Here is a 26,957-nt window from a genome sequence, read left to right as displayed (position 1 = left end):
CTCCTGATTACCACTCTGAGAAAACACATCAGAAAATTCAGCAATGAACGAGGGTACAGTTTTAGTGGTAACCATAGAGAACGATGCATTAAGACAGTTGTCCATGCAAAAATCACTCCACTCGAGAATCTGTCTCGCCTGCCAATCGATGTTAGGGTTATGTTTGCTTAACCATGGTAAGCCCAACACCAACGGAGCAGGCAGACCCTCCAACACATAACAGGAGATAGATTCCTGATGCAAATCACCCACTCTTAAATGAATGTCATTCACTACCTGCGACAGGCATTTTTGGGTGAGAGGTGCTGAGTCAATTGCAAAGACAGAAATACTATTCTCTAAAGCATTAGTAGTCAACCCGTGAATGCGTACAAACTGTCCATCAATCAAGTTAACTCCTTCCCAACTGTCGATAAAAGCTTTGATTTTCACAGTTTTGGACTCTAGCGCCACCTCAGCTGACAGGAGAAAACGGGTACTACCAGTAAAAGACAAAAGTAGGTTTTCTTGCTGCCCACCCACACTTCCAATAGTAATTTGGGGCTTAAACTTTTTTTTTTTCTTTGGTTTACACCTTGATGCTGCAAGTACGGACAAATATTCACAAAATGTCCCTTCTTGCCACAACAAAAGCAGACTCCTTTCACATGACCCAAGCTTTTGCCAGTAGTTCCAGGAGTAGCTCCTCCTAACTGCATAGGCTCATCACAAGGCACAACCACCCGAGTCTCTCCACCATAAGTGTCAAAGGAAGCAGTACCCTTATTGGACAGTACGTTCTGAAGGTGAGGACCCCTAGATCTCTCCCTCAGGCGTCTATCAAGACGTACAGCAAGGGTCATAGCTGCTTCCAATGACTCAGTAATTTCATGAAAAGCCAATGCGTCCTGCAGTCTCTCAGAGAGACCCTGGCAGAATTGGCTACGGAGAGCAGAATCGTTCCACTCTGTATCCGTAGCCCATCTCCTAAATTCAGAGCAAAAGGTCTCCGCAGAACGTTCTCCCTGCCGCAAACCCCGTAACTTGGTCTCGGACTGAGAGATCCGATCTGGGTCATCATAGATTAGACCCAAGGCTCTAAAGAATTCATCCACCGACCGGAGGGACGGTGATCCGGTCGGCAGAGAAAAAGCCCAAGATTGTGCGTCCTCTTTAAGTAATGAAATAATCATACCCACACGTTGACACTCATCACCAGAAGAGTATGGACGAAGGCTAAAGTATAATTTACATGACTCCCTGAACCAGATGAAATTGTCACCACCCCTGGAAAACCTGTCTGGGAGAGCCACCTTCGGTTCAGGGCAGGCCTGGAACCCACCACCCGAACCAGCAGCCTGTGGGCTCTGAATTTGCAAAACCATCGCACGGAGGTCTGCTACCTCCAAAGTCAGATTCTGCATCTGTTCGACCAGTGCAGTCATAGCATCCATAGCTGCACAGATCAGAACAAAAAAATTGCGGTATTGGCTCTGGATAATGTCACGGATGTTGTAGGGGAGAACACCAAAAGATAACAAGACGGAAGGGAAAAGACACTAAGCCTCACCGCTAGGGAAGGAAAAGGGTCACCACCTATGAAACCCTGCTCCTGGCCCTAACTCCTATCCGTATGGGCACCTCTCGATGGTAGAGATGCCCATACACAGGAACCTAGAAAACCCTGGTGGCCCTCAGATGCCCTAGACTTATGACAGGGCAGAGACAACCCGCTCCTTCCCAGGTGAAGGAAGCAGCGTCTCACTGAGGCCTAGTAAACAACAGAGGGGGGGGGGGGGAATACAAAACACAACAAGCGGAACACTTAACTTCTAAGGATGATGGATGATCAGGACTTCAACTAGAACCACACTCCAGCTCTTCCAACACCAAATGAAGCTATCCAGAGCAAGGAGTGATGGGTGGAGTCAAACTAAATAGGGGAAGGTAAAGGTCACATGATCCACACCTGAACAGGAGGTGTGGACATACAAGCAACACACAGACAAAGTGAAACCAAAAGATGCTGTCAGATCACTAATGAGCAGATAATCTTTCAGATCTTCTCAAACCTGTCACCGGTGTGACATAGCCATGATCACGGCATCTAAAGGCTGTAATGACCCCGATTGGCATTATTGACAGTCGCGGTCATTAGCCGCGGGCCTCTGCTGTTTGAAACAGCAGAGAAAAGCTGGCTATGGGACACGCAAGCAGGCGCCATGTTTAAACTTCATTCCACATCACTCCATCATACATGTAGGGAGTTGGTAGCGAAAGGGTTTATGAAACAATATTGAAAAAGTCTTCTGTAAAGAGTGAACTGGCGTTTAGGTTGATGCCCTACATCTGTTACTTTTGGGATATGATATGTCAGCATGTTCCAATTAAACAGGGGAAAAGTTAGGAGGATGTTTCATAGTTTAGTTGTATCTTTTAAGAACCTGCTGAATAGCTTTTTATTTTAAGCATGAAGCTGCTTTTGAAATTTAAGGCCGACCCCAGTATAATAATCATCACAAATATCTCTAATCGGCTCTTTCTATATGTGTGGTTGTGCCATGGTTGGCAGGATGGTTCCTTGCAAATTGGATCACATGCCATTATATTCCTTAAAGATAGATTAAAGGACACGATCCAGAGGGTATTGGCTAATAGCGCACATTCACACTACATACAAAAACCTGTTGCAAGAAGATTCTGTGCTCGTCCAAGTGTGTGCACTAAGGGTATAAACACACAATGCCATCCACATCTTCTGACCACACCACCTGTCTCTATTATCCACCATCTTGTGTGTGTAACACCCCAGAGTTGTGTTACTACACGCCTCTTCCCCATTACTATCTCCTAAGAGCCTTTATAATGTCATCTGATATAATTTACATTATGTCTTCCACAAATGTGCATATAAATCCATGTTAAATGTAATTGTTCCTGTAGTTTGCCTGGTTACCAGTAGGTGGCAGCAACTCATTGGCAAGTACAGTTTAGTGAATCTAAGCTGGAATGGATTATTCCAGCTTAGCTCCCCCTCTGTGAGAGAGTGGGCAGTTCCCACATCCTGCAGCATAGGTAGAGAAGGAAGTTAGAGTCAGTGTAGCCTCCCACCTGCTAGGGGTAGGGTGTGTGATAGCGTCCAGGAGTTCCCCTGCATAGGGAAGACAGCAAGGACCTAGTCTCGGCTGAGACTTAGTCATATTGTCATGACTGTGACTGATCCAGACAGGTCTGGGAGGAGAAGGTCGCAGCGACTTGCTACTCACGATAGCTTGTGAGTTTGCTCCTTGGTTCAGGGTATGTCATCTGGGTTTTGCCTTGTGAACCTTTTTGTCCTGACTGGGAGTTTGTAGGCATCCTTCTCAGGTGAGTCCTGTCTGCCACTCCCAGCTACTATATTAGTTTCAGTTTCACTTGCAGTCATTGCCAGATATAGTCCTTACTTCCAGTGCTACTCTGACCTTGGAAGGAGATCGTTTGATGGTGTTGCTGTGGAGCTCTTGTCCGGCGTGGACTGTCGTGTTTGGGATCGCCTTCTCTGCTCGTGACTGGATAAGTCTATCTCTGCTGTTGTTTGTTTGTTGCTGTCTTCCCCTGTTGTTTTCCTAGACGTGAGTGATGGTGACTAGCGCTCCCATCGGCCTTTCCCCAGTCCAGTGTTAGGGCGACTGAGGGTTTAGGCATCCTGCTCGCCGCACGGGTTCACACCCCGTCTAGGGTATCAGGGCAGACAGGTGCCAGCTTAGGGTTAGTCAGGGGTGGCCATTCTATTTCCCATCCGTAGATATGGGTCCCCCTTCCCCTCTGTCTGGTACGACACGACTGCTGCTGGGATAGCGGTCGTGACAGTATATCTGGCCTTTTTAAAAAAAAAAAAAAAAAAAAAGTGACATTTCATTTTTTTCTTTTCTTTTTTGCTTGCTGTTTTGCTTTGTATTTTGTCTGTTCCACTATGGATCCGGTTTCGGTTTTGGCGAAACAATTACGGGGTTATCCCTTGAAGTGGCAGGATTAAAAGCAACAGTGCTGCAGCAGCAATCCTTTGGTTCCACCGTTGCTACGGGAAACCAAGGTACTCCTGAGCCAAAAGTGGCTTTACCTGATAGGTTCTCAGGAGGGAGAGACCAATTTGTAACCTTCAGAGAAGCTTGCAAATTGTTCTTCAGGTTACGCCCTAGATCCTCCGGCGGTGAGGAACAACGGGTGGGCATTGTAATTTCTCTCCTGCAAGGAGATCCGCAGGCTTGGGCTTTCGCCCTACCATCAGACTCTCCGGCCTTACGATCAGTGGAGGAGTTTTTTGAAGCCCTGGGTCTCGTATATGATGACCCGGACAGGGTCTCACTGGCTGAGTCTAAGCTACGTAGACTTCGGCAAGAGAACCGGTCTGCTGAACTATATTGTTCCGAATTCCGTAGGTGGGCTACTGATACGTTATGGAACGACTCGGCCCTTAGGAGTCAGTTCTGCCAGGGTGTCACGGCGGGCGTGCGCTCAGTATGACAGATAACGAACCAACCAGGCTCTGGGCGAGAGACAGGGAAGGGTCACCTCCTAGCTAATCCCTGACCTCTTTCTCTGCACTGCTCAGCCCATCTACAGATCTTGAAGGTAGATCTGAGATGTCCCCGTGCCTGGGCTGACAAAACCCTGAATTTCCTGAGATGGTGAAGTGGGAAATAGGAGCAGCCTGCTCGCACAGAACCTGGATGGGAAAGATGACACAAAACAACCAACTAGAAACAACACTTATCTTCCTGAGCTGGAGCAGACAGCCAACCTTCCTTCCTAGCTTCCAAGATCACAATAATGAATATAATCCGCTCAGGGCACTGGGCAGAGGAGCTATTTAAACTAATGACTCCACCCAGTGCACCTGATGAGGGGCGGATCCAGCACGACTCCAAAACAAACACTAAACTCGTGCTGCAATCCTGGCCGACCTCCGCACATCGTCAGAGTGGGGCATGACAGTACCTCCGGACACCCTGGACCAACCTTATCCGGATGGGACCTATGAAAGGCCCTCACCAGACGGCTGGCGTTGACATCTGACGCCGGAACCCACATCCTCTCCTCAGGACCGTATCCCCTCCAGTGAACCAGGTACTGGAGGGAACCCCGCAGAACTCTCGAGTCGAGAATCCTGGAGATCTCGAACTCCAAGTTTCCCTCGACCAGAACAGGAGGAGGAGGCATGGCGATGGTACCACCGGTTTAACATATTTTTTTAGTAAAGACTTGTGGAAGACATCGTGGATCCTCCAAGTCTGCGGCAGTTCAAGTTGAAATGCCACAGGATTGATCACAGCAGAAATCTTATATGGACCAACAAATCTTGGACCCAGTTTCCAAGATGGCATTCTCAACTTGATATTCCTAGTGGACAACCACACCAAATCACCCACACACAGGTCCGGACCAGTCACACGTCTCCTGTCAGCCATTCGTTTATACCTCTCACCCATCCTCTCCAAATTCCCTTGAATCCCCCGCCAGATAGAGGATAAGGCAGAAGAGAATCTCTCCTCCTCTGGCATCCCGGAGGAACCAGACCCAGAAAAGGTACCAAACTGAGGATGGAAACCGTATGCGCCAAAAAATGGCGACTTACCCGTGGACTCCTGCCTACGGTTATTCAATGCAAATTCTGCTAAGGGCAAGAACGAGGACCAGTCCTCCTGATTCTCAGCCACAAAGCACCTCAAGTAGGTCTCCAGGTTTTGATTGGTACGCTCCGTCTGACCATTCGACTGTGGATGAAAAGCCGACGAGAAAGAAAGTTGAATGCTAAGTCGAGAGCAGAACGCCCTCCAAAACCTGGAGACAAACTGCGTGCCCCTATCAGAGACAATATCCGAAGGAATACTGTGCAATTTAACAATATTATCCACAAAAATCTGAAAAAGAGTCTTTGCGTTAGGCAGACTTGTTAGTGGTATAAAGTGAGCCATTTTACTGAAACGATCGACTACCACCAATATCACTGTTCTCCCGGAGGAACTCGGTAGGTCCGTAATAAAGTCCATGGACAAATGTGTCCAAGGACGAGATGGAATAGACAATGGAAGAAGTGAACCAGGAGGTCGAGTATGAGCAACCTTAGACCGAGCGCAGGTTTCACAAGCTGCCACGTAATTCTCAATACTCTTACGCAAACCTGGCCACCAGAACCTCCGGGACACCAGATCACAGGTGGACTTACCATCAGGATGTCTAGCGAGAACAGTATCGTGATGTTCCTTAAACACCTTGTATCGTAGGCCCTCAGGAACAAACAACCTCCCTGGGGGACACGAACCAGGAGCCCCCTCCTGAGCTCCCAACACCTCCATCTCCAATTCAGGGTACAGAGCGAAGACCACCACTCCATCCGCCAAAATCGGCGCTGGATCTTCTGAATCACCTCCCCCAGGGAAGCTGCGAGACAAGGCATCTGCCTTGACGTTCTTGACCCCTGGGCGAAAGGTAATCACGAAATTGAACCTGGTAAAAAAAAGTGACCATCTGGCCTGCCTAGGGTTCAGACACTTGGCAGATTGCAGGTAAGCCAAATTCTTATGGTCAGTATACACCGTAACGGGGTGAGACGCCCCCTCCAACCAGTGGCGCCATTCCTCAAAGGCCAACTTGATAGCCAACAACTCTCTATCTCCAACATCATAATTCCTCTCGGCAACCGAGAGCTTCTTGGAGAAGAAGGCACATTGGACCCACTTGCCAGGAGATGAACCCTGTGACAGCACCGCCCCAACCCCCACCTCTGATGCATCAACCTCCACTACGAATGGTTGAGACACATCCGGCTGCACCAGAATGGGAGCGGACGCAAAACGCTCCTTAACAGCCGAAAAGGCCTGCAACGCCTCATCCGACCAGACAGAGACATCGGCGCCCTTCTTGGTCATATCAGTAAGAGGTTTTACTAGGGTAGAATAATTCAAAATAAATTTCCTATAATAATTTGTAAACCGCATCAAAGCTTTCTGATTCTCTGGTCGGTCCCACTCCAGAACCGCCCGGACCTTTTCTGGGTCCATACGAAAACCGGAATCAGAAAGCATGTATCCCAAGAACAGAAGCTCTTGCACCGCAAACAAACATTTCTCCAATTTGGCATACAACTTATTCTCCCGAAGGATCGTCAAAACCTGTCTCACATGATCCTGATGGGTCTTCAGATCAGGAGAATAAATTAAAATGTCATCCAGGTAAACTACTATGAACCTCCCCACCAAGTGATGAAAAATGTCATTGACGAATCGCTGAAATACTGCTGGCGCGTTCGTCAACCCAAAAGGCATCACCAGGTTTTCAAAATGACCCTCGTGCGTATTGAAGGCCGTTTTCCACTCATCCCCCTCCTTGATCCTGATCAGATTGTAGGCTCCTCTCAAATCCAACTTGGAGAACACCTTGGCTCCAACAATCTGATCAAAAAGATCAGAGATCAAGGGCAGGGGATATGGATCCCGGACTGTAATACGGTTCAACTCCCGGAAATCCAAACACGGTCTCAGTGATCCATCTTTTTTCTTCACAAAGAACAAACCTACTGCCACTGGAGACTTAGATGGTCTAATATGACCCTTTGCCAAACTCTCGGCGACATACTTTCGCATGACCTGTCTTTCGGGTTGAGAGAGGTTGTAAAGCCGAGACTTTGGCAACTTGGCGCCAGGAATGAGATTAACTGGACAATCATAGTCCCGATGAGGGGGCAATTCCTGAGCCCCACCCTCCGAAAAAACATCCGCAAAATCCGAGAGATACGGAGGTAAAGCCGTAATGGACACTTCAGAAATAGATGTGACAAGACAATTGTCCGAACAAAACTCGCTCCAACCAATGATTTGTTTCGCTTGCCAGTCTATAATTGGGTTATGTCTAATCAACCATGGCAACCCCAAAACTATAGGAGCTGGCAAATCCTTCATGACAAAACAAGAAATAATTTCAGCATGTGAATCACCCACCCTTAAATGAATACCATGAACAATGTGAGTGAGACTCCTTTGAGAAAGAGGGGAAAAATCAATTGCAAAAACACGAATCTCGTTCTCTAACGTGCAAGTACTTAGTCCCAGGCCTTGAAGAAAAAGAAAGTCAATTAGGTTTACCCCAACACCACAATCAAGGAATACATCAACAAACACATTTTTTGACTCTAGCGCCACCATAGCTGAAAGGAGAAAACGTGAACTGCAGGGAGCTTGCATACCTGTCTGCTCCACCACACCATTCATACTACCAAGTGTGAGGGAGTTTTTTTTTTCTTTTTTCCTTTTCTCTTCCACCTGTGATTTAACATGAGGACAAGAAAAAATAAAATGACCCCTCTTTCCACAAAAGTAACATAGTTTGTGCAATTTCCTAAAGTCTCTACTATCAGAATGGCAAGAAATCTGACCCAATTGCATGGGTTCCTCCGCTACTCCAGAGTTATAAGCAATATCACCCTGGGCAGAAGAAGAAACAAAACCACACGCAGGAGGGATCCCCTGCACGGAGGGACCCTTACCCCTCTCTCGGATACGTCTATCCAACCGTATAGCCAAAGACATTGCATTCTCTAAAGTATCCGGATACTCATGAAAAGCCAGGGCATCCTTCAACCTTTCAGATAACCCCTGACAAAACTGACTACGTAACGCGGGGTCGTTCCACCCCGACTCAGTAGCCCACCTCCTAAACTCTGTACAGTAACCCTCTGCAGTATGTTCACCCTGCAGTAAGTTACGCAATTTCGATTCTGCCATCGAGACCCGATCTGGGTCATCGTAAATCAATCCCAGGGCTTGGAAAAATTCCTCCACTGACCGGAGAGCCAGAGAACCGGGCGGCAGAGAAAAAGCCCAGGATTGAGCGTCCCCTTTAAGCAGAGACATGATGATACCAACCCTCTGATCCTCATTACCTGACGAAAATGGACGCAGTCGAAAGTACAATTTGCATGACTCTTTAAAGCGGAAAAAATCATCCGTACTCCCTGTAAATCTGTCGGGAAGAGCGACTTTAGGCTCCCCACCAATTTGACCAGTATCTGATGCCAGAAACCTCTGACACTGTGTGACCGTACCACGCAGATCCGCAACCTCTAGGGATAAACCCTGCATGCGGTCAACCAGTGCATCAATTGACGCCATCACAAAAGCGCTGAGTGATGGCAGTCACAGTATGGCGGATTATAATGTCACGGCGGGCGTGCACTCAGTATGACAGATAACGAACCAACCAGGCTCTGGGCGAGAGACAGGGAAGGGTCACCTCCTAGCTAATCCCTGACCTCTTTCTCTGCACTGCTCAGCCCATCTACAGATCTTGAAGGTAGATCTGAGATGTCCCCGTGCCTGGGCTGACAAAACCCTGAATTTCCTGAGATGGTGAAGTGGGAAATAGGAGCAGCCTGCTCGCACAGAACCTGGATGGGAAAGATGACACAAAACAACCAACTAGAAACAACACTTATCTTCCTGAGCTGGAGCAGACAGCCAACCTTCCTTCCTAGCTTCCAAGATCACAATAATGAATATAATCCGCTCAGGGCACTGGGCAGAGGAGCTATTTAAACTAATGACTCCACCCAGTGCACCTGATGAGGGGCGGATCCAGCACGACTCCAAAACAAACACTAAACTCGTGCTGCAATCCTGGCCGACCTCCGCACATCGTCAGAGTGGGGCATGACACGGGTTGTCTGAAAAATTAAAAGACGCGCTGGCGGTATACGAGGTCCCTGGGTCTCTTGAGGCTGCTATGTGTCTGTCCATAAGAATCGACAGACGACTCAGGAAGAGACTATTCAATTTTACGGAGGCCTCTATAGGGCAGGGATCGGTCTGTTATGGTCCAGTCAAACCAATGCAAATAGGGGGCGCCACTAGACGGGTGAATCCTCCTAAATTCCGCCGTAGGTCAGAGGTTTGTTTTCGTTGTGGGGGGAGGGGTCATTTTGTAAAGGTTTGTCCCTCAGAACCCAAGAGACCACAAACAAAGGAGCCGCCGGAAAACTAGAGTCCCCAGATTGTGCGGAGGAGAACAGTCTGGGCGTATTCGTTTCCTCCATACGCATGTCTCAGTTTTTGTTGTCTGCTACCGTTGAGGCGGGCAATAAAACTGAGATCTGTTCCGTCTTTTTGGACAGTGGGGCGGGGGTCAACTTGGTGGATTCACGGTTTGCTCAGGCTCTGGGTTTTACTCCGGAACAGGTATGCAGAACTATTCCTGTTTTTGCCATCGACTCCTTCCCTCTTACTCAGAGAGAGTTAACTCAGATCATCCATAATATCCATCTGCAGGTAGGGGACCTCCATAAAGAGCATATCTCTTATGTCCTGGACGGTCTTCCGGCTCCTATAGTATTAGGGCATCCCTGGCTGGTGACTCACAATCCAGTGGTGGATTGGCAGGCCGGGGAGATTGTGGAGTGGAGTGAACATTGTAAGGACAACTGCTTGAGTAGTAGGTGCTCTACACTCTCTGTAACATCTTTACCTGCCTTTCTGTCAGATTTTATGGATGTGTTCTCTGAGAAGGGTTGTCAGGGGTTACCACCTCATCGTCCATATGATTGCCCGATTAATCTATTACCTGGGGCAAAACTACCTAAAACCCGGTTATACAATCTTTCCGGCCCGGAGAGGAAGGCTATGAAAGATTATATTTCGGAGAGTTTGGCTAAGGGACACATCAGACCCTCTTCTTCACCTGTGGCTGCAGGGTTCTTTTTCATTAAAAAGAAAGATGGGGGCCTACGTCCTTGCCTGGATTTCCGGGAATTAAACCGGATAACTATCCGAGATCCCTATCCTCTTCCTCTCATTCCCGACCTCTTTAATTAGGTTGCTGGTGCTAAATGGTTCTCCAAAATGGATCTCAGAGGAGCCTATAACCTGGTTCGCATCAAAGAGGGGGATGAGTGGAAGACGGCTTTTAATACTCCGGAAGGGCATTATGAAAATCTGGTCATGCCATTTGGTCTTACTAATGCGCCTGCGGTATTCCAACATTTTGTCAACAATATTTTTAGTCACCTTATCGGGAGATTTGTTGTGATATATCTTGATAACATCCTGGTCTATTCCCCGGATCTGGATACACATAAGATCCATGTGAGACAAGTGCTGCAGATATTAAGGGCCAACAAATTGTTTGCTAAGTTAGAAAAATGTGTGTTCGCCGTAAAAGAACTGCCATTTCTGGGGTATGTGTTGTCAGATTCAGGTTTCCGCATGGATCCAGAGAAAGTCTGGGCGATTATAGACTGGGATCTGCCTGAGAACATGAAGGCATTGCAACGCTTCCTGGGGTTTGCCAATTTTTATAGAAAGTTTATAAAGAACTATTCCTTGGTGGTCAAACCACTGACGGACATGACCCGAAAGGGATCCGATTTTTCCAAATGGTCACATGCAGCCAAAACTGCCTTTGCGTCTCTGAAGGAGAGATTCACCTCGGCCCCTATTCTCGTACAGCCAGATGTCTCGCTTCCTTTTATTGTAGAGGTTGACGCATCAGAGGTGGGGGTGGGAGCGGTACTATCTCAGGGCCCGTCCCCTGGTGAATGGCGTCCGTGTGCTTTCTTTTCGAAGAAATTGTCTACTGCAGAAAGGAACTATGATATTGGCAACAGGGAACTTTTGGCTATTAAGTTGGCTTTTGAGGAGTGGCGTCATTTTTTGGAGGGGGCGGTTCATCCCGTCACGGTGATTACTGATCACAAAAACTTATTATATCTGGAGTCTGCTAAACGTCTCACCCCTAGACAGGCTCGGTGGTCGTTATTTTTTACTAGGTTTAATTTTGTAATAACCTATCGCCCGGGGGGCAAAAAATACTAAGGCGGATGCATTGTCTCGAAGTTTTCCTGGAGGGGGTGATGTTGAGGTACCAGAGCCCATTTTGCAAAAGGGGGTGGTGGTCTCTGCATTACACTCAGGTTTGGAGGGGAGGGTGTTGGAAGCTCAGGGGGACTCCCCGGCCTCCTGCCCCTCGGGTAAACTGTTTGTGCCAGAAAATTTACGACTGGAGATACTAAAAGAACACCATAACTCCACACTGGCAGGACACCCAGGTAGTAGGGCAACCTCTGAGTTAGTGTCTCGTCAGTTCTGGTGGCCTAAATGGCGCCAGGAGGTGTTGAATTTTGTGTCTGCATGTGCTACCTGTGCTCGTTCTAAGGTAGATCATACTCGTCCGGCAGGGCGTCTTTTACCTCTGGCCATCCCCAACAGGCCTTGGACGCACCTGTCAATGGATTTCATTACGGATCTACCAGTATCAGCGGGGAAGACTGTTATTCTGGTAGTTGTCGACAGATTCAGTAAAATGGTGCACTTTATTGCTCTTGCCGCATTGCCTAATGTTAACACAATGGCTCAGGTTTTTATTGACCACATCGTGAAGCTTCACGGGGTCCCTTCCGATATTGTTTCGGATCGTGGTACCCAATTCGTTTCTAAATTTTGGAAAGCTTTTTGTTCTCGTTTAGGGGTTCATCTGTCGTTTTCTTCATCAAAACCTAGAGACATATTCTTCAAACAAAACCTAGAGACATATTTGAGATGCTTTGTTTCCGAAAATCAAGAGGAATGGTCATCTTATTTACCGTTAGCTGAGTTTGCCATTAATAATCGTCGTCAAGAATCCACCGATAAGTCACCATTTTTTGGTGCGTATGGTTTCCATCCTCAGTTTTGTACGTTTAGTGAGGGGGGGCCGTCTGGGATTCCCGAGGAGGAACGATTTGCGTCTTCACTTTCTTCAGTGTGGCAGAGTGCGCAAGAAAGTTTGAAGAGAATTGGTGGTAGATACAAACGTGCGGCTGATAGGAAGCGCTCTGAAGGTCCGGACCTTGGGGTGAATGACTTGGTGTGGTTGTCTACCAGAAATATCAAGTTGAAGGTTCCCTCGTGGAAATTGGGTCCGAGATTTATTGGTCCTTATAGGGTAATTAAGATCATTAACCCGGTGGCTTTTCGTCTGGAGCTACCTCAGACTCTAAGGATCCATAATGTCTTCCACAGATCTCTGCTTAAGAGATATGTACAGTAGAACCTCCTGAACCATTGCCACTACCGCCTCCACCGGTGGTTGTTGATGGCAGTCTTGAGTTTCAGGTAGAAAAGATTGTTGATTCACGATATGTTCGCCGCTCTCTTCAGTACCTGGTGCACTGGAAAGGTTATGGTTCCGAAGAGAGAATGTGGGTTCCAGCATCAGAGATAAAAGCGGACAGACTCATTCGGGCTTTTCATAGCTCCCATCCGGAGAGGCCTGGTCTTGAGGGTCCAGGGGCCCCTCGTAGAAAGGGGGGTACTGTCACGACTGTGACTGATCCAGACAGGTCTGGGAGGAGAAGGTCGCAGCGACTTGCTACTCGCGATAGCTTGTGAGTTTGCTCCGTGGTTCAGGGTATGTCATCTGGGTTTTGCCTTGTGAACCTTTTTGTCCTGACTGGGAGTTTGTAGGCATCCTTCTCAGGTGAGTCCTGTCTGCCACTCCCCAGCTACTATATTAGTTTCAGTTTCACTTGCAATCATTGCCAGATATAGTCCTTACTTCCAGTGCTACTCTGACCTTGGAAGGAGATCGTTTGATGGTGTTGCTGTGGAGCTCCTGTCCGGCGTGGACTGTCGTGTTTGGAATCGCCTTCTCTGCTCGTGACTGGATAAGTCTATCTCTGCTGTTGTTTGTTTGTTGCTGTCTTCCCCTTTTGTTTTCCTAGACGTGAGTGATGGTGACTAGCGCTCCCATCGGCCTTTCCCCAGTCCAGTGTTAGGGCGACTGAGGGTTTAGGCATCCTGCTCGCCGCACGGGTTCACACCCCGTCTAGGGTATCAGGGCAGACAGGTGCCAGCTTAGGGTTAGTCAGGGGTGGCCATTCTATTTCCCAACGTAGATAAGGGTCCCCCTTCCCCTCCGTCTGGTGCGACACGACTGCTGCTGGGATAGCGGTCGTGACACATATACCCAGTCTGAGCACCTTCAGCTCTGCTGGATGAGAACAGCAGAAAACTACAGACTACCTCCAAAGTTCCAGGAAGAATGCATCCCCTGAGAATCCATCTGTGAGATAAATCCAGAGACCTAGGATAAGCCAATTCCTTCTCAGCTAGTCTGTCCCCACAAAGAAGAAGCTATCAGATAAGTGCAGAAGCTAACCCTGCCATAGTTACAGAGCTACCAAGCAGACATTTTTATCCTGCAAGCTCCATATTTAAAGCAGAAGTATTCTGATCAGCAGCAGGGGCCTGGCTGTTACAACAGATATTTATCTTATACCTTATCTCTGTGGAGCCTCCTCTCCTGATTTTCGCTCAAAATCACTGACCAAACACTGATGTGTGAATGAGGCATAAAACAGTTCAGCATATATTGTACTGTATTGAAACAGTGGAGCAAAAAATTGGTTTCAAGTGTCAAAATAGCCTTTTTTTTGGGGGGGGGGGGGGGACCTCAGCCTCTCATCAAATGTGAAATGGTGCCCAAAAACAATAAAAAAAAAAAAATATGTACCCTCCAAAAATCATATGGAGCTCATTCCCTTCTGACCCCTGCTGTGTGCCCAAACAGTTTACAACCATACATGAGGTGTTTGTATTCAGAAGAAAATGTTTAACTAAATTTGGTATATATATATTTTTATTTTTATTCTTGTTAGTAATTACACATTTATTTTGTGCCATACATTTTTTACAATTACTAAAGAAAATTAAAAATATATAAATTTATTTTAGCCTCTATTTCTGATACGTTTCTGCCAGGATTTAACCTCCTCAGGACCGCCGTACGCAGGATTGCGTCTTTGCGGCGGCCCTGCTCTTCTGGGTGGACGCGCCGGCGCGTCCTCTCGCGAGACGCGAGATTTCCTGTGAACGCGCGCACACAGGCGCGCGCGTTCACAGGATCGGAAGGTAAGAGAGTTGATCTCCAGCCTGCCAGCGGCGATCGTTCGCTGGCAGGCTGGAGATGTGATTTTTTTAACCCCTAACAGGTATATTAGATGCTGTTTTGATAACAGCGTCTAATATACCTGCTACCTGGTCCTCTGGTGGTCCCCTTTGTTTGGATCGACCACCAGAGGACACAGGCAGCTCAGTAATATGTTGCACCACTACACTACACCCCCCCCCTGTCACTTATTAACCCCTTATTCACCCTTGATCACTCTTGATCACCCTTGATCACCCCTGATCACCCCATATAGACTCCCTGATCACCCCCCTGTCATTAATTACCCCCTTGTCTTTGATCACCCCCCTGTAAAGCTCCATTCAGATGTCCGCATGATTTTTACGGATCCACTGATAGATGGATCGGATCCGCAAAACGCATACGGACATCTGAATGGAGCCTAACAGGGGCGTGATCAATGACTGTGGTGATCACCCCATATAGACTCCCTGATCACCCCCCTGTCATTGATTACCCCCCTGTAAGATCCATTCAGATGTCCGCATGATTTTTACGGATCCACTGATAGATGGATCGGATCCGCAAAACGCATACGGACGTCTGAATAAAGCCTTACAGGGGCGTGATCAATGACTGTGGTGATCACCCCATATAGACTCCCTGATCACCCCCCTGTCATTGATTACCCCCCTGTCATTGATCACCCCCCTGTAAAGCTCCATTCAGATGTCCGCATGATTTTTACGGATCCACTGATAGATGGATCGGATCCGCAAAACGCATACGGACATCTGAATGGAGCCTTACAGGGGCGTGATCAATGACTGTGGTGATCACCCCATATAGACTCCCTGATCACCCCCCTGTCATTGATTACCCCCCTGTAAGATCCATTCAGATGTCCGCATGATTTTTACGGATCCACTGATAGATGGATCGGATCCGCAAAACGCATACGGACGTCTGAATAAAGCCGTACAGGGGCGTGATCAATGACTGTGGTGATCACCCCATATAGACTCCCTGATCACCCCCCTGTCATTGATTACCCCCCTGTCATTGATCACACCCCTGTAAAGCTCCATTCAGATGTCCGCATGATTTTTACGGATCCACTGATAGATGGATCGGATCCGCAAAACGCATACGGACGTCTGAATAAAGCCTTACAGGGGCGTGATCAATGACTGTGGTGATCACCCCATATAGACTCCCTGATCACCCCCCTGTCATTGATTACCCCCCCTGTCATTGATCACCCCCCCTGTCATTGATCACCCCCCTGTCAGGCTGCATTCAGATGTCCGTATGATTTTTACGGATCCACGGATACATGGATCGGATCCGCAAAACACATACGGACATCTGAATGGAGCCTTATAGGGGGGTGATCACCCCATATAGACTCCCTGATCACCCCCCTGTCATTGATCACCCCCCTGTCATTGATCACCCCCCTGTAAGGCTCCTTTCAGACATTTTTTTGGCCCAAGTTGGGCGGAAATTATTTTTTTTTTCTTACAAAGTCTCATATTCCACTAACTTGTGTCAAAAAATAAAATCTCACATGAACTCACCATACCCCTCACGGAATCCAAATGCGTAAAATTTTTTAGACATTTATATTCCAGACTTCTTCTCACGCTTTAGGGCCCCTAGAATGCCAGGGCAGTATAAATACCCCACATGTGACCCCATTTCGGAAAGAAGACACCCCCAGGTATTCCGTGAGGGGCATATTGAGTCCATGAAAGATTGAAATTTTTGTCCCAAGTTAGCGGAAAGGGAGACTTTTTGAGAAAAAAATAAATAAAATCAATTTCCGCTAACTTGTGCCAAAAAAAAAAAAATTCTATAAACTCGCCATGCCCCTCATTGAATACCTTGGGGTGTCTTCTTTCCAAAATGGGGTCACATGTGGGGTATTTATACTGCCCTGGCATTCTAGGGGCCCTAAAGCGTGAGAAGAAGTCTGGGATCCAAATGTCTAAAAATGCCCTCATAAAAGGAATGTGGGCCCCTTTGCGCATCTAGGCTGCAAAAAAGTGTCACACATCTGGTATCTCCGTGCTCAGGAGAAGTTGGGGAATGTGTTTTGGGGTGTCATTTTACATATACCCATGCTGGGTGAGAGAAGTATCTTGGCAAAAGACAACTTTTCCCATTTTTTTATACAAAGTTGGCATTTGACCAAGATATTTATCTCACCCAGCATGGGTATATGTAAAATGACACCCCAAAACACATTGCCCAACTTCTCCTGAATACGGCGATACCACATGTGTGGCACTTTTTTGCAGCCTAGGTGGGCAAAGGGGCCCACATTCCAAAGAGCACCTTTCGGATTTCACAGGTCATTTACCTACTTACAACACATTAGGGCCCCTGGAAAATGCCAGGGCAGTATAACTACCCCACAAGTGACCCCATTTTGGAAAGAAGACACCCCAAGGTACTCCGTGAGGGGCATGGCAAGTTCCTAGAATTTTTTTTTTTTTTGTCACAAGTTAGTGGAAAATGATGATTTTTTTTTTTTTTTTCTTACAAAGTCTCATATTCCACTAACTTGTTACAAAAAATAAAAACTTCCATGAACTCACTATGCCCATCAGCGAATACCTTGGGGTGTCTTCTTTCCAAAATGGGGTAACTTGTGGGGTAGTTATACTGCCCTGGCATTCTAGGGGCCAAAATGTGTGGTAAGGAGTTTGAAATCAAATTCTGTAAAAAATGACCAGTGAAATCCCAAGGGTGCTCTTTGGAATATGGGCCCCTTTGCCCACCTAGGCTGCAAAAAAGTGTCACACATGTGGTATCTCCGTATTCAGGAGAAGTTGGGGAATGTGTTTTGGGGTGTAATTTTACATATACCCATGCTGGGTGAAATAAATATCTTGGTCAAATGCCAACTTTGTATAAAAAAATGGGAAAAGTTGTCTTTTGCCAAGATATTTCTCTCACCCAGCATGGGTATATGTAAAATGACACCCCAAAACACATTCCCCAACTTCTCCTGAAAACGGAGATACCACACGTGTGGCACTTTTTTGCAACCTAGGTGGGCAAAGGGGCCCACATTCCAAAGAGCACCTTTCGGATTTCACTGGTCATGTTTTACAGAATTTTATTTCAAACTCCTTACCACACATTTGAGCCCCTAGAATGCCAGGGCAGTATAACTACCCCACAAGTGACCCCATTTTGGAAAGAAGACACCCCAAGGTATTCCATGAGGGGCATGGCGAGTTCCTAGAATTTTTTATTTTTTGTCACAAGTTAGTGGAAAATAATGATTTATTTATTTTTTCTTACAAAGTCTCATATTCCACTAACTTGTGACAAAAAATAAAAACTTCCATGAACTCACTATGCCCCTCAGCGAATACCTTGGGGTGTCTTCTTTCCAAAATGGGGTCACTTGTGGGGTAGTTATACTGCCCTGGCATTATAGGGGCCCAAATGTGTGGTAAGGAGTTTGAAATCAAATTCTGTAAAAAATGACCAGTGAAATCCGAAAGGTGCTCTTTGGAATATGGGCCCCTTTGCCCACCTAGGCTGCAAAAAAGTGTCACACATGTGGTATCTCCGTATTCAGGAGAAGTTGGGGAATGTGTTTTGGGGTGTCATTTTACATATACCCATGCTGGGTGAGAGAAATATCTTGGCAAAAGACAACTTTTCCCATTTTTTTATACACAGTTGGCGTTTGACCAAGATATTTATCTCACCCAGCATGGGTATATGTAAAATGACACCCCAAAACACATTCCCCAACTTCTCCTGAATACGGAGATACCAGATGTGTGACACTTTTTTGCAGCCTAGGTGGGCAAAGGGCCCCATATTCCAAAGAGCACCTTTCAGATTTCACTGGTCATTTTTTACAGAATTTGATTTCAAACTCCTTACCACACATTTGGGCCCCTAGAATGCCAGGGCAGTATAACTACCCCACAAGTGACCCCATTTTGGAAAGAAGACACCCCAAGGTATTCGCTGATGGGCATAGTGAGTTCATGGAAGTTTTTATTTTTTGTCACAAGTAGTGGAATATGAGACTTTGTAAGAAAAAAAAAATAAAAAAAATCATCATTTTCCGCTAACTTGTGACAAAAAATAAAAAGTTCTATGAACTCACTATGCCCATCAGTGAATACCTTAGGGTGTCTACTTTCCGAATTGGGGTCATTTGTGGGGTGTTTGTACTGTCTGGCCATTGTAGAACCTCAGGAAACATGACAGGTGCTCAGAAAGTCAGAGCTGCTTCAAAAAGCGGAAATTCACATTTTTGTACCATAGTTTGTAAACGCTATAACTTTTACCCAAACCATTTTTTTTTTACCCAAACATTTTTTTTTTTTTATCAAAGACATGTAGAACAATAAATTTAGAGCAAAATTTATATATAGATCTCGTTTTTTTTGCAAAATTTTACAACTGAAAGTGAAAAATGTCATTTTTTTGCAAAAAAATCGTTAAATTTCGATTAATAACAACAAAAGTAAAAATGTCAGCAGCAATGAAATACCACCAAATGAAAGCTCTATTAGTGAGAAGAAAAGGAGGTAAAATTCATTTGGGTGGTAAGTTGCATGACCGAGCAATAAACGGTAAAAGTAGTGTAGGTCAGAAGTGTAAAAAGTGGCCTGGTCTTTCAGGGTGTTTAAGCACTGGGGGCTGAGGTGGTTAAACTCACAACCTTCTACATTAGAGCCAAGAACCTTAACCACTCATCTATACAGCTACACGGTAACCTGCGGTTAAATAAAAAATGACACTTCTGCTGTATAGGAATACTTACTACATGAGAAATTACTATTTGGTTTTTCTGACAGTTTATTATTTAGCTTTATAGCTGAGTGGTTAAGGTTCTTGCCTCTAATGTAGAATGTTGTGAGTTCAAATCCTGGCAGAAACATTTCAGAAATAGAAGCTAAATTAGATTTATATACACTGCTGTCCCCAAGCACTGACTCCATATATGGACATAGCTATATATGGAGTCAGAGCAGGGACTCCTAAGCGCTGACTCACACTGGAGGATTCCCCCACTGTACAGCAATCTTCTGCATAGACCTCAGTAGGACCCGGCACCCTCCCCTCTTCAGAGCAGGGGGAGCCTGGTTTAATGCTCTGGTTCTCCCATAGACTTCTATTGTGCTCGGGTGCTCGATCAACACTACTGATAATACACTGCTCAAAATAATAAAGGGAACACTTAAACAACACAATGTAACTCCAAGTCAATCACACTTCTGTGAAATCAAACTGTCCACTTAGGAAGCAACACTGAGTGACAATCAATTTCACATGCTGTTGTGCAAATGGGATAGACAACAGGTGGAAATTATAGGCAATTAGCAAGACACCCCCAATAAAGGAGTGGTTCTGCAGGTGGTCACCACAGAACACTTCTCAGTTCCTATGCTTCCTGGCTGATGTTTTGGTCACTTTTGAATGCTGGAGGTGCTTTCACTCTAGTGGTAGCATGAGACGGAGTCTACAACCCACACAAGTGGCTCAGGTAGTGCAGCTTATCCAGGATGGCACATCAATGCGAGCTGTGGCAAGAAGGTTTGCTGTGTCTGTCAGCGTAGTGTCCAGAGCATGGAGGCGCTATCAGGAGACAGGCCAGTACATCAGGAGACGTGGAGGAGGCCGTAGGAGGGCAAAAACCTAGCAGCAGGACCGCTACCTCTGCCTTTGTGCAAGGAGGAACAGGAGGAGCACTGCCAGAGCCCTGCAAAATGACCTCCAGCAGGCCACAAATGTGCATGTGTCTGCTCAAACGGTCAGAAACAGACTCCATGAGGGTGATATGAGGGCACGACGTCCACAGGTGGGGGTTGTGCTTACAGCCCAACACCATGCAGGACGTTTGGCATTTGCCAGAGAACACCAAGATTGGCAAATTCGCCACTGGCGCCCTGAGCTCTTCACAGATGAAAGCAGGTTCACACTGAGCACATGTGACAGACGTGACAGAGTCTGGAGACGCCGTGGAGAACGTTCTGCTGCCTGCAACATCCTCCAGCATGACCGGTTTGGCATTGGGTCAGTAATGGTGTGGGGTGGCATTTCTTTGGAGGGCCGCACAGCCCTCCATGTGCTCGCCAGAGGTAGCCTGACTGCCATTAGGTACCGAGATGAGATCCTCAGACCCCTTGTGAGACCATATGCTGGTGCGGTTGGCCCTGGGTTCCTCCTAATGCAAGACAATGCTAGACCTCATGTGGCTGGAGTGTGTCAGCAGTTCCTGCAAGACGAAGGCATTGATGCTATGGACTGGCCCGCCCGTTCCCCAGACCTGAATCCAATTGAGCACATCTGGGACATCATGTCTCGCTTTATCCACCAACGTCACGTTGCACCACAGACTGTCCAGGAGTTGGCAGATGCTTTAGTCCAGGTCTGGGAGGAGATTCATCAGGAGACCGTCCGCCACCTCATCAGGAGCATGCACAGGCGTTGTAGGGAGGTCATACAGGCACGTGGAGGCCACACACACTACTGAGCCTCATTTTGACTTGTTTTAAGGACATTACATCAAAGTTGGACCAGCCTGTAGCGTGTTTTTCCACTTTGATTTTGAGTGTGACTCCAAATCCAGACCTCCATGGGTTGAAAAATTTGATTTCCATTTTTTTATTTTTGTGTGATTTTGTTGTCAGCACATTCAACTATGTAAAGAACAAAGTATTTCAGAAGAATATTTAACTCAGATCTAGGATGTGTTATTTTTGTGTTCCCTTTATTTTTTTGAGCAGTGTATAAAAAAATGTTTCCATTCACTGTCAAAAGGAATTCAAACACAAAGTATACTAGAAAGTTGAAGATGTGTTGATAAAATATGTACTGCTTGTATGTCCTCCTGTATGGTCAGATCTTAGAGCAGAAACTCCATGACCTATTCTATGCTCATCTTGTTTTTCTCCTTATGAATCGTCAGGTGGGCTTTGAGTCATTCATGCTGGTTGATGATGGAACTGCTGCTGTGGTGGAAGATATTCGTGTAGCTGCTGAGATGAGAAGACGTGGAGTGGGTGGAGTGATTGGGATGTTTTGCCGGGATGTTATACGTTCTGACCACCCGGAGGTTAAAAGAGTTCGATCCGCTGTAGCTGGGAATCCACCATCTATTATGGTGGAAACATGCAAAATGATCACCTGTAAGGTAGGTTCAATCTTTCTTTTATATTTCTTTATTATAATTTAAAAAAAAAATAATTTATAATTTTTTTTACTCTTTATTTAATGGCATTTCAGAAATAAGAGAAAAAAAAAGCAGAACCCACAATGTAAGTGTTCCTCCCCATAATCCCCTTGAGCAGAGAGATAAAAACTTATCTAGATCATTCACTTTTTTCTGATTCAACCATAGCGTCCAAGAGTCAATAAATGCCTCATAATTAGTTAAAAAATTATAAATAGTGTGGGGTTTCGCTCTCGTAGATAGGGTAAGCGGATGCAGTACAGAGGCAAAATACAAGTTCTTAACTCCAACTTCAGTGTATATTCACACTTGCGGCAGTTGCACAAAACAACACGTCACTTTGTAGTCTTTGGTGTTAATTCACACACAAATGGGCAGTACAATTTGCACAGAACAACATGTCACAGTCTTTGGTGTTAATTCACACACTATGGAAAGTTCATATTGCACAAGTCACCTTGCTAGCAGTTCTGCCTCCAGTAGTCCACAGCAGGCTTTAGGGGGCCTGTTCCCCCTGCACATGGCTCTCAGCCCTCCAGTCCAGGACAAAACCTCAGATCCCAACACAGAGACTCAGCTGCTTAGCCCAGCTGACTATTTAAGGACAGCCAGGTGCTGCCAAAACCCGAAGCGGCACTTAAACTCCGGTCCGGTATTTCACCTCACATGTGTAACGGTCACGTACACACACACACAGGGGGGAGGGAAGTGACCACTGCGCTCCACCCTCACCCCTGGCCCTGCCTACTTGCCTCGCGAGTCCTAATGACAGGGGACAACTGGACGGCAATCCCTAGCTTGGAATAAGTGCAGGGATGACAGACAGACAAACAACAGAACGTGAAAGGACCGAGTCAATACCAGGAAAGCTACAAAGTGCAAATGGAGCAAGCAGAGAATAGTCAGGAGAAGCCGGGGTCATAAATACCAGGAGAGTCGTGAAGTACCAAAGGAGTCAGCAGAGAATCATCAGGAGGAGGCCGGGGTCAGAATACCAGGAGAGCAGCAAAGTACACAAGGAGCAGGCAGAGGATCGTCAGGAATTCAGCAGGGGGTCAGTACGCCAGGAAAGACAAAATCGCAGGTGGAACCTAAATAACAGGCAATCTGTGGCCAGCAGATTGCTTGTTTAAATAGGGAGCTAGAGGGGTCATGTGACGTGGCCAGCGTCACATGACTCCACACAGACTACACAGCCGAGCACCGAGTGATCAGCTTGGTGCTCAGCCCTAAAACCATTAGCATGAATGCAGATAGATGCACGCATAGTATTATCAGGAGCGCGGGTGATGCTGGACGCACTGATGATGCGCGTGCGCTCCGGACGTGCCCGCCTCCTAGACGGCGCCGTGACAACATGGCTGTAAATCAGCCCAGCAGCAGATGCTGGGTAGTGATGAGCGGCAGGGGCTGTATTCAAATTTGATATTTTAAATTTTTCAAGCTAGTATAAGTTTCCTGAGACTGGAGAAAATGTTTGGCACTACAGAACATTAGAATAGCTTTATATGCAGATAGAGAGAGTCAAGTGCTCCAATATATTCGCGATTGCGCTAATCGGCAGTGGTTAGAATATTTTATCGCACTATGTGCAACTTCACATTTTAGCAGGTCTGACTACAGATTATTGTATTGGTGCACTAAGTATTGTTGTGAACTTGATATTGCTTCCTTCTCATTGGCCCACAAGCAATTCGGTATTTGAATATTCGTGCTCAACAATAAGGGGGTGAACACACACGCCAGACAGTGTACCTGGGACAGGGCATCCGTGTTTCTCTGTAACCGGCCTGCCCTGTGTTCCACCGAAAACTTAAAGTTTTGTAAGGACAGAAACCATCGGGTGACCCGGGCATCCACTTGATAGGGGAGTGGTCAGTCACCATGCGGAACTTTCTCCCTAACAAATAATAGCGGAGAGGCTCAAGTGCCCACTTGATAGCCAGGCACTCTCTCTCCACTATACTATACCTGGTCTCAGCTGGGGTGAGCTTACGGCTGAGGAAGACAATGGGATGCTCCTCCTTTCTTGACTTCCTGAGACAGTACATCACCGAGGCATACTTCGGAGGCATCGGTCTGTACTATAAACTCCCTTTTGAAGTCAGGCGTCACCAAAACAGGGGACCCGGAGAAAGCAGAGACTTTAAAGCGGAGAAAGCCTCTTCCGCCCGATCATCCCAGCGAACCATCACTCACTTGTGTCCCTTCAAGAGCCCTGTCAATGGCGTGGCCACCATAGCAAAGTGGGGACCAAACCTCATCTAATAGCCCACCATTCCCAGGAATGACTTTACTTGCCTAGTGGTGACAGGTCGGGGCCAATTTCTTATCGCCTCTATTTTGTTTACTTGGGGTTTGATGACTCCACGCCCAATGACATACCCCAGGTACTTAGTCTCCTCTAACCCTATTACACATTTTTTTTAGGTTAGCGGTTAGTCCAGGCATTCGAAGGGAGTCCACTTCAGCCTGCACTTTGGGTAGGTGACTTTCCCAGTCGCTACTGTGGATGACAATATCGTCCAGGTAAGCCGTAGCATACCGACAATGTGGACAAAGCACAATATTCATAAGTCGCTGAAAAGTGGCGGTAGTGCCATGCAGACCAAAGGGTAACACCTTATACTGATACAGCCCCTCAGGTGTGACAAATGTAGTTTTCTCTTTGCCAGCCTCCGTTAAGGGCACCTACCAGTACCCTTTTGTGAAGTCCAAAACAGAAAAGTACCGTGCTTGTCCTAACTTCTCGATTAGCTGCCTAGCCAGGAACTTACTGTCCACGGTCGGCACCAGAACAAAAACCCAATCACCCGGGTTAAAGATCCGGACCCGAGTCTGCCAATTATAGACCTGACTCTGGGCTCGCTGAGCTGCCTCTATATGCTCCCTAACAAGAGGCAACACTGTCTCTATTCGATCTTGCATCTGGGTAACATACTCAATATAAATTTTATGTGGAGTGGGTTGTTGTTCCCACGCCTCTTTGGCCACATCCAAGAGACCGCGAGGGTGTCTGCCATATTGCAGTTCAAAGGGGGAGAACCCAGTAGAGGCCTGGGGTACCTCTCGCACTGCGAACATGAGATAGGGCAGAAGGAGGTCCCAGTCCTTCCCATCTTTAGACACTACCCTTGTGGCAGGTGCAGCACTATGAAGTGGCTTTTGTGCTGTGGCATTTGAAAAATTTTGATATCTCTGACTTTTAGTCTAACCAGACTATTACTCTGTAATTCCTCTAGCGCCGTTCTATGGAAACAGTAGGTTTAAAGAGCACACCAAATGCTTCAAATAACTTCTTTATTAACTTCAACGTTTCTTCATATAACACTACCGCCTCCGCAGCAGATAGTCCATGTACATAACACGTGTTGAAAAGATATCACAAAATGGCGGTATGATTAGGATGGTGGTTCAACTGTTCAATCTTGTCATTCAACATAAAATTGTGTATATATTTCTCTCTTCAGTATCTGTACTGTCACTTTAAGTTATTTAAGCACTTTATGATCTCTCTGAGAGGTATATCTGAGGTCTAGTAACTAATAGTTCACTTGCAGTATGTAGTTAGCAGTGACTATTTGCAGATTGGTTGAGTATGATCTGGTATGGTTGTATGCAATTTGGATTGCAATATGGAATCTGAATGCTTGCAATTGTATGCTTGCAACTTGTAGCTTGCAATTAGTATTTGCAATTGTATGGTTGCAATTGGTGGAACTGTAAGTAAACACATATATATCTAGTTCAGTATACAGTTCTAAACACAATACTAACAATATGAACATTATATAACTGTTTTAAATACCTATATTGTTTCCATAAAATTCAGCTCTCAGTGGAGTGAATGTCTCTTCAGCTCCTGTCTCTGGTGAATAATGATGCTAGCAGCTGGAGGAATTCCCAGACAGGCTGTGTGTGAGGCTGGCTGTGATTGGTGAAAACTCTTGCTGTTTGAGAAGCTGGCTGTAATTGGTCTAGAATTCTGCCCAGCAACAACAGATTAACACTATACTTTCTGTTGTTTCTGCTGTGTCACTGAGCCTACCTTACACTATAAAATGAATCTTAAAGGCATATTATCTTTTCTGCTTCTGTGAACACAAAATATAACAGTTATATGACATCCAAAACATGATGTCACAGTAAATAACTCTGCTTTTGTCTTTAACACATAAACATAGGAACTGCACTAAGGCTATTGGCACGTCTAGCTGTATAGTAATGGATGAAGTTCGGCCGAGATGGTTTGCGGCGGGCCCCATTCACTTTAATGGCAGGCAAACCTGAAAAAACTTCAGCTCATATTTGCAGCCCGCAAACACTTACTAGAAGTACATAAATAGACCCACAACATGGACAGTGATATACCAGAGGGGGATCATTGGCAAAAATTCCCACAAAAATTATGTATTATATTGGATACCACCGCCATACATTGACCGGAAAACAACTCTGCACAATGACCTGATAACACCGCCATACCATGACGGGATAAAAGAGAATAAGAGAGCACAGTACAGGGAATGACTAGGGGCACTGCACTGTGGTAAGAGGGCACAATGCAGGGTATAATGGGGCACTGTACTGGGTGAGGGGCACAGTACGAAGCAGAGAAGTGAGCCAAGGGTGTGATTATGTGGCTAGAGATAAAAATGTAACTGTCGGCCAGTACAGGCCCCAAAAATTAGGCAATAGGCATTACCTGACAGCAAAGAACATTAGATTCTGTGGCTGGAGGTACATTAGGCGGTCACAGGATAAAAATGTAACTGTCGGCTAGAGATGTCGCAAACATAAAATTTTCCTTTCGCGAACGCGAATTTACGCAAATGTTTGCGAACGTGCG

The 26,957-nt window shown here is 46.3% G+C and overlaps 1 protein-coding gene and 1 long non-coding RNA gene across 2 annotated transcripts in view; one reads left to right on the top strand and one right to left on the bottom strand.

Moving 5' to 3' along the window:
* The window catches only part of LOC120988611 (probable N-acetyltransferase 16), an 84,499-nt gene that overhangs the window by 13,585 nt on the left and 43,957 nt on the right, over positions 1-26,957 (top strand). The window contains exon 2 of the mRNA XM_040416191.1: positions 21,845-22,069. Coding sequence (XP_040272125.1) covers positions 21,845-22,069 — 225 coding nt within the window. The remainder of the gene's footprint in view (positions 1-21,844; positions 22,070-26,957) is intronic.
* On the bottom strand, positions 3,128-14,076 carry LOC120986520. The gene is made up of 3 exons (XR_005775692.1): positions 13,943-14,076; positions 7,395-7,399; positions 3,128-3,170 (listed from the first exon to the last, which is right to left on the bottom strand). It is a non-coding gene; the product is annotated as an uncharacterized LOC120986520 (long non-coding RNA).

Source organism: Bufo bufo, chromosome 1 (genome assembly GCF_905171765.1).
Source record: "Bufo bufo chromosome 1, aBufBuf1.1, whole genome shotgun sequence".
Taxonomy (NCBI): domain Eukaryota; kingdom Metazoa; phylum Chordata; class Amphibia; order Anura; family Bufonidae; genus Bufo; species Bufo bufo.
This window is presented reverse-complemented; position numbering and strand designations above follow the sequence as displayed.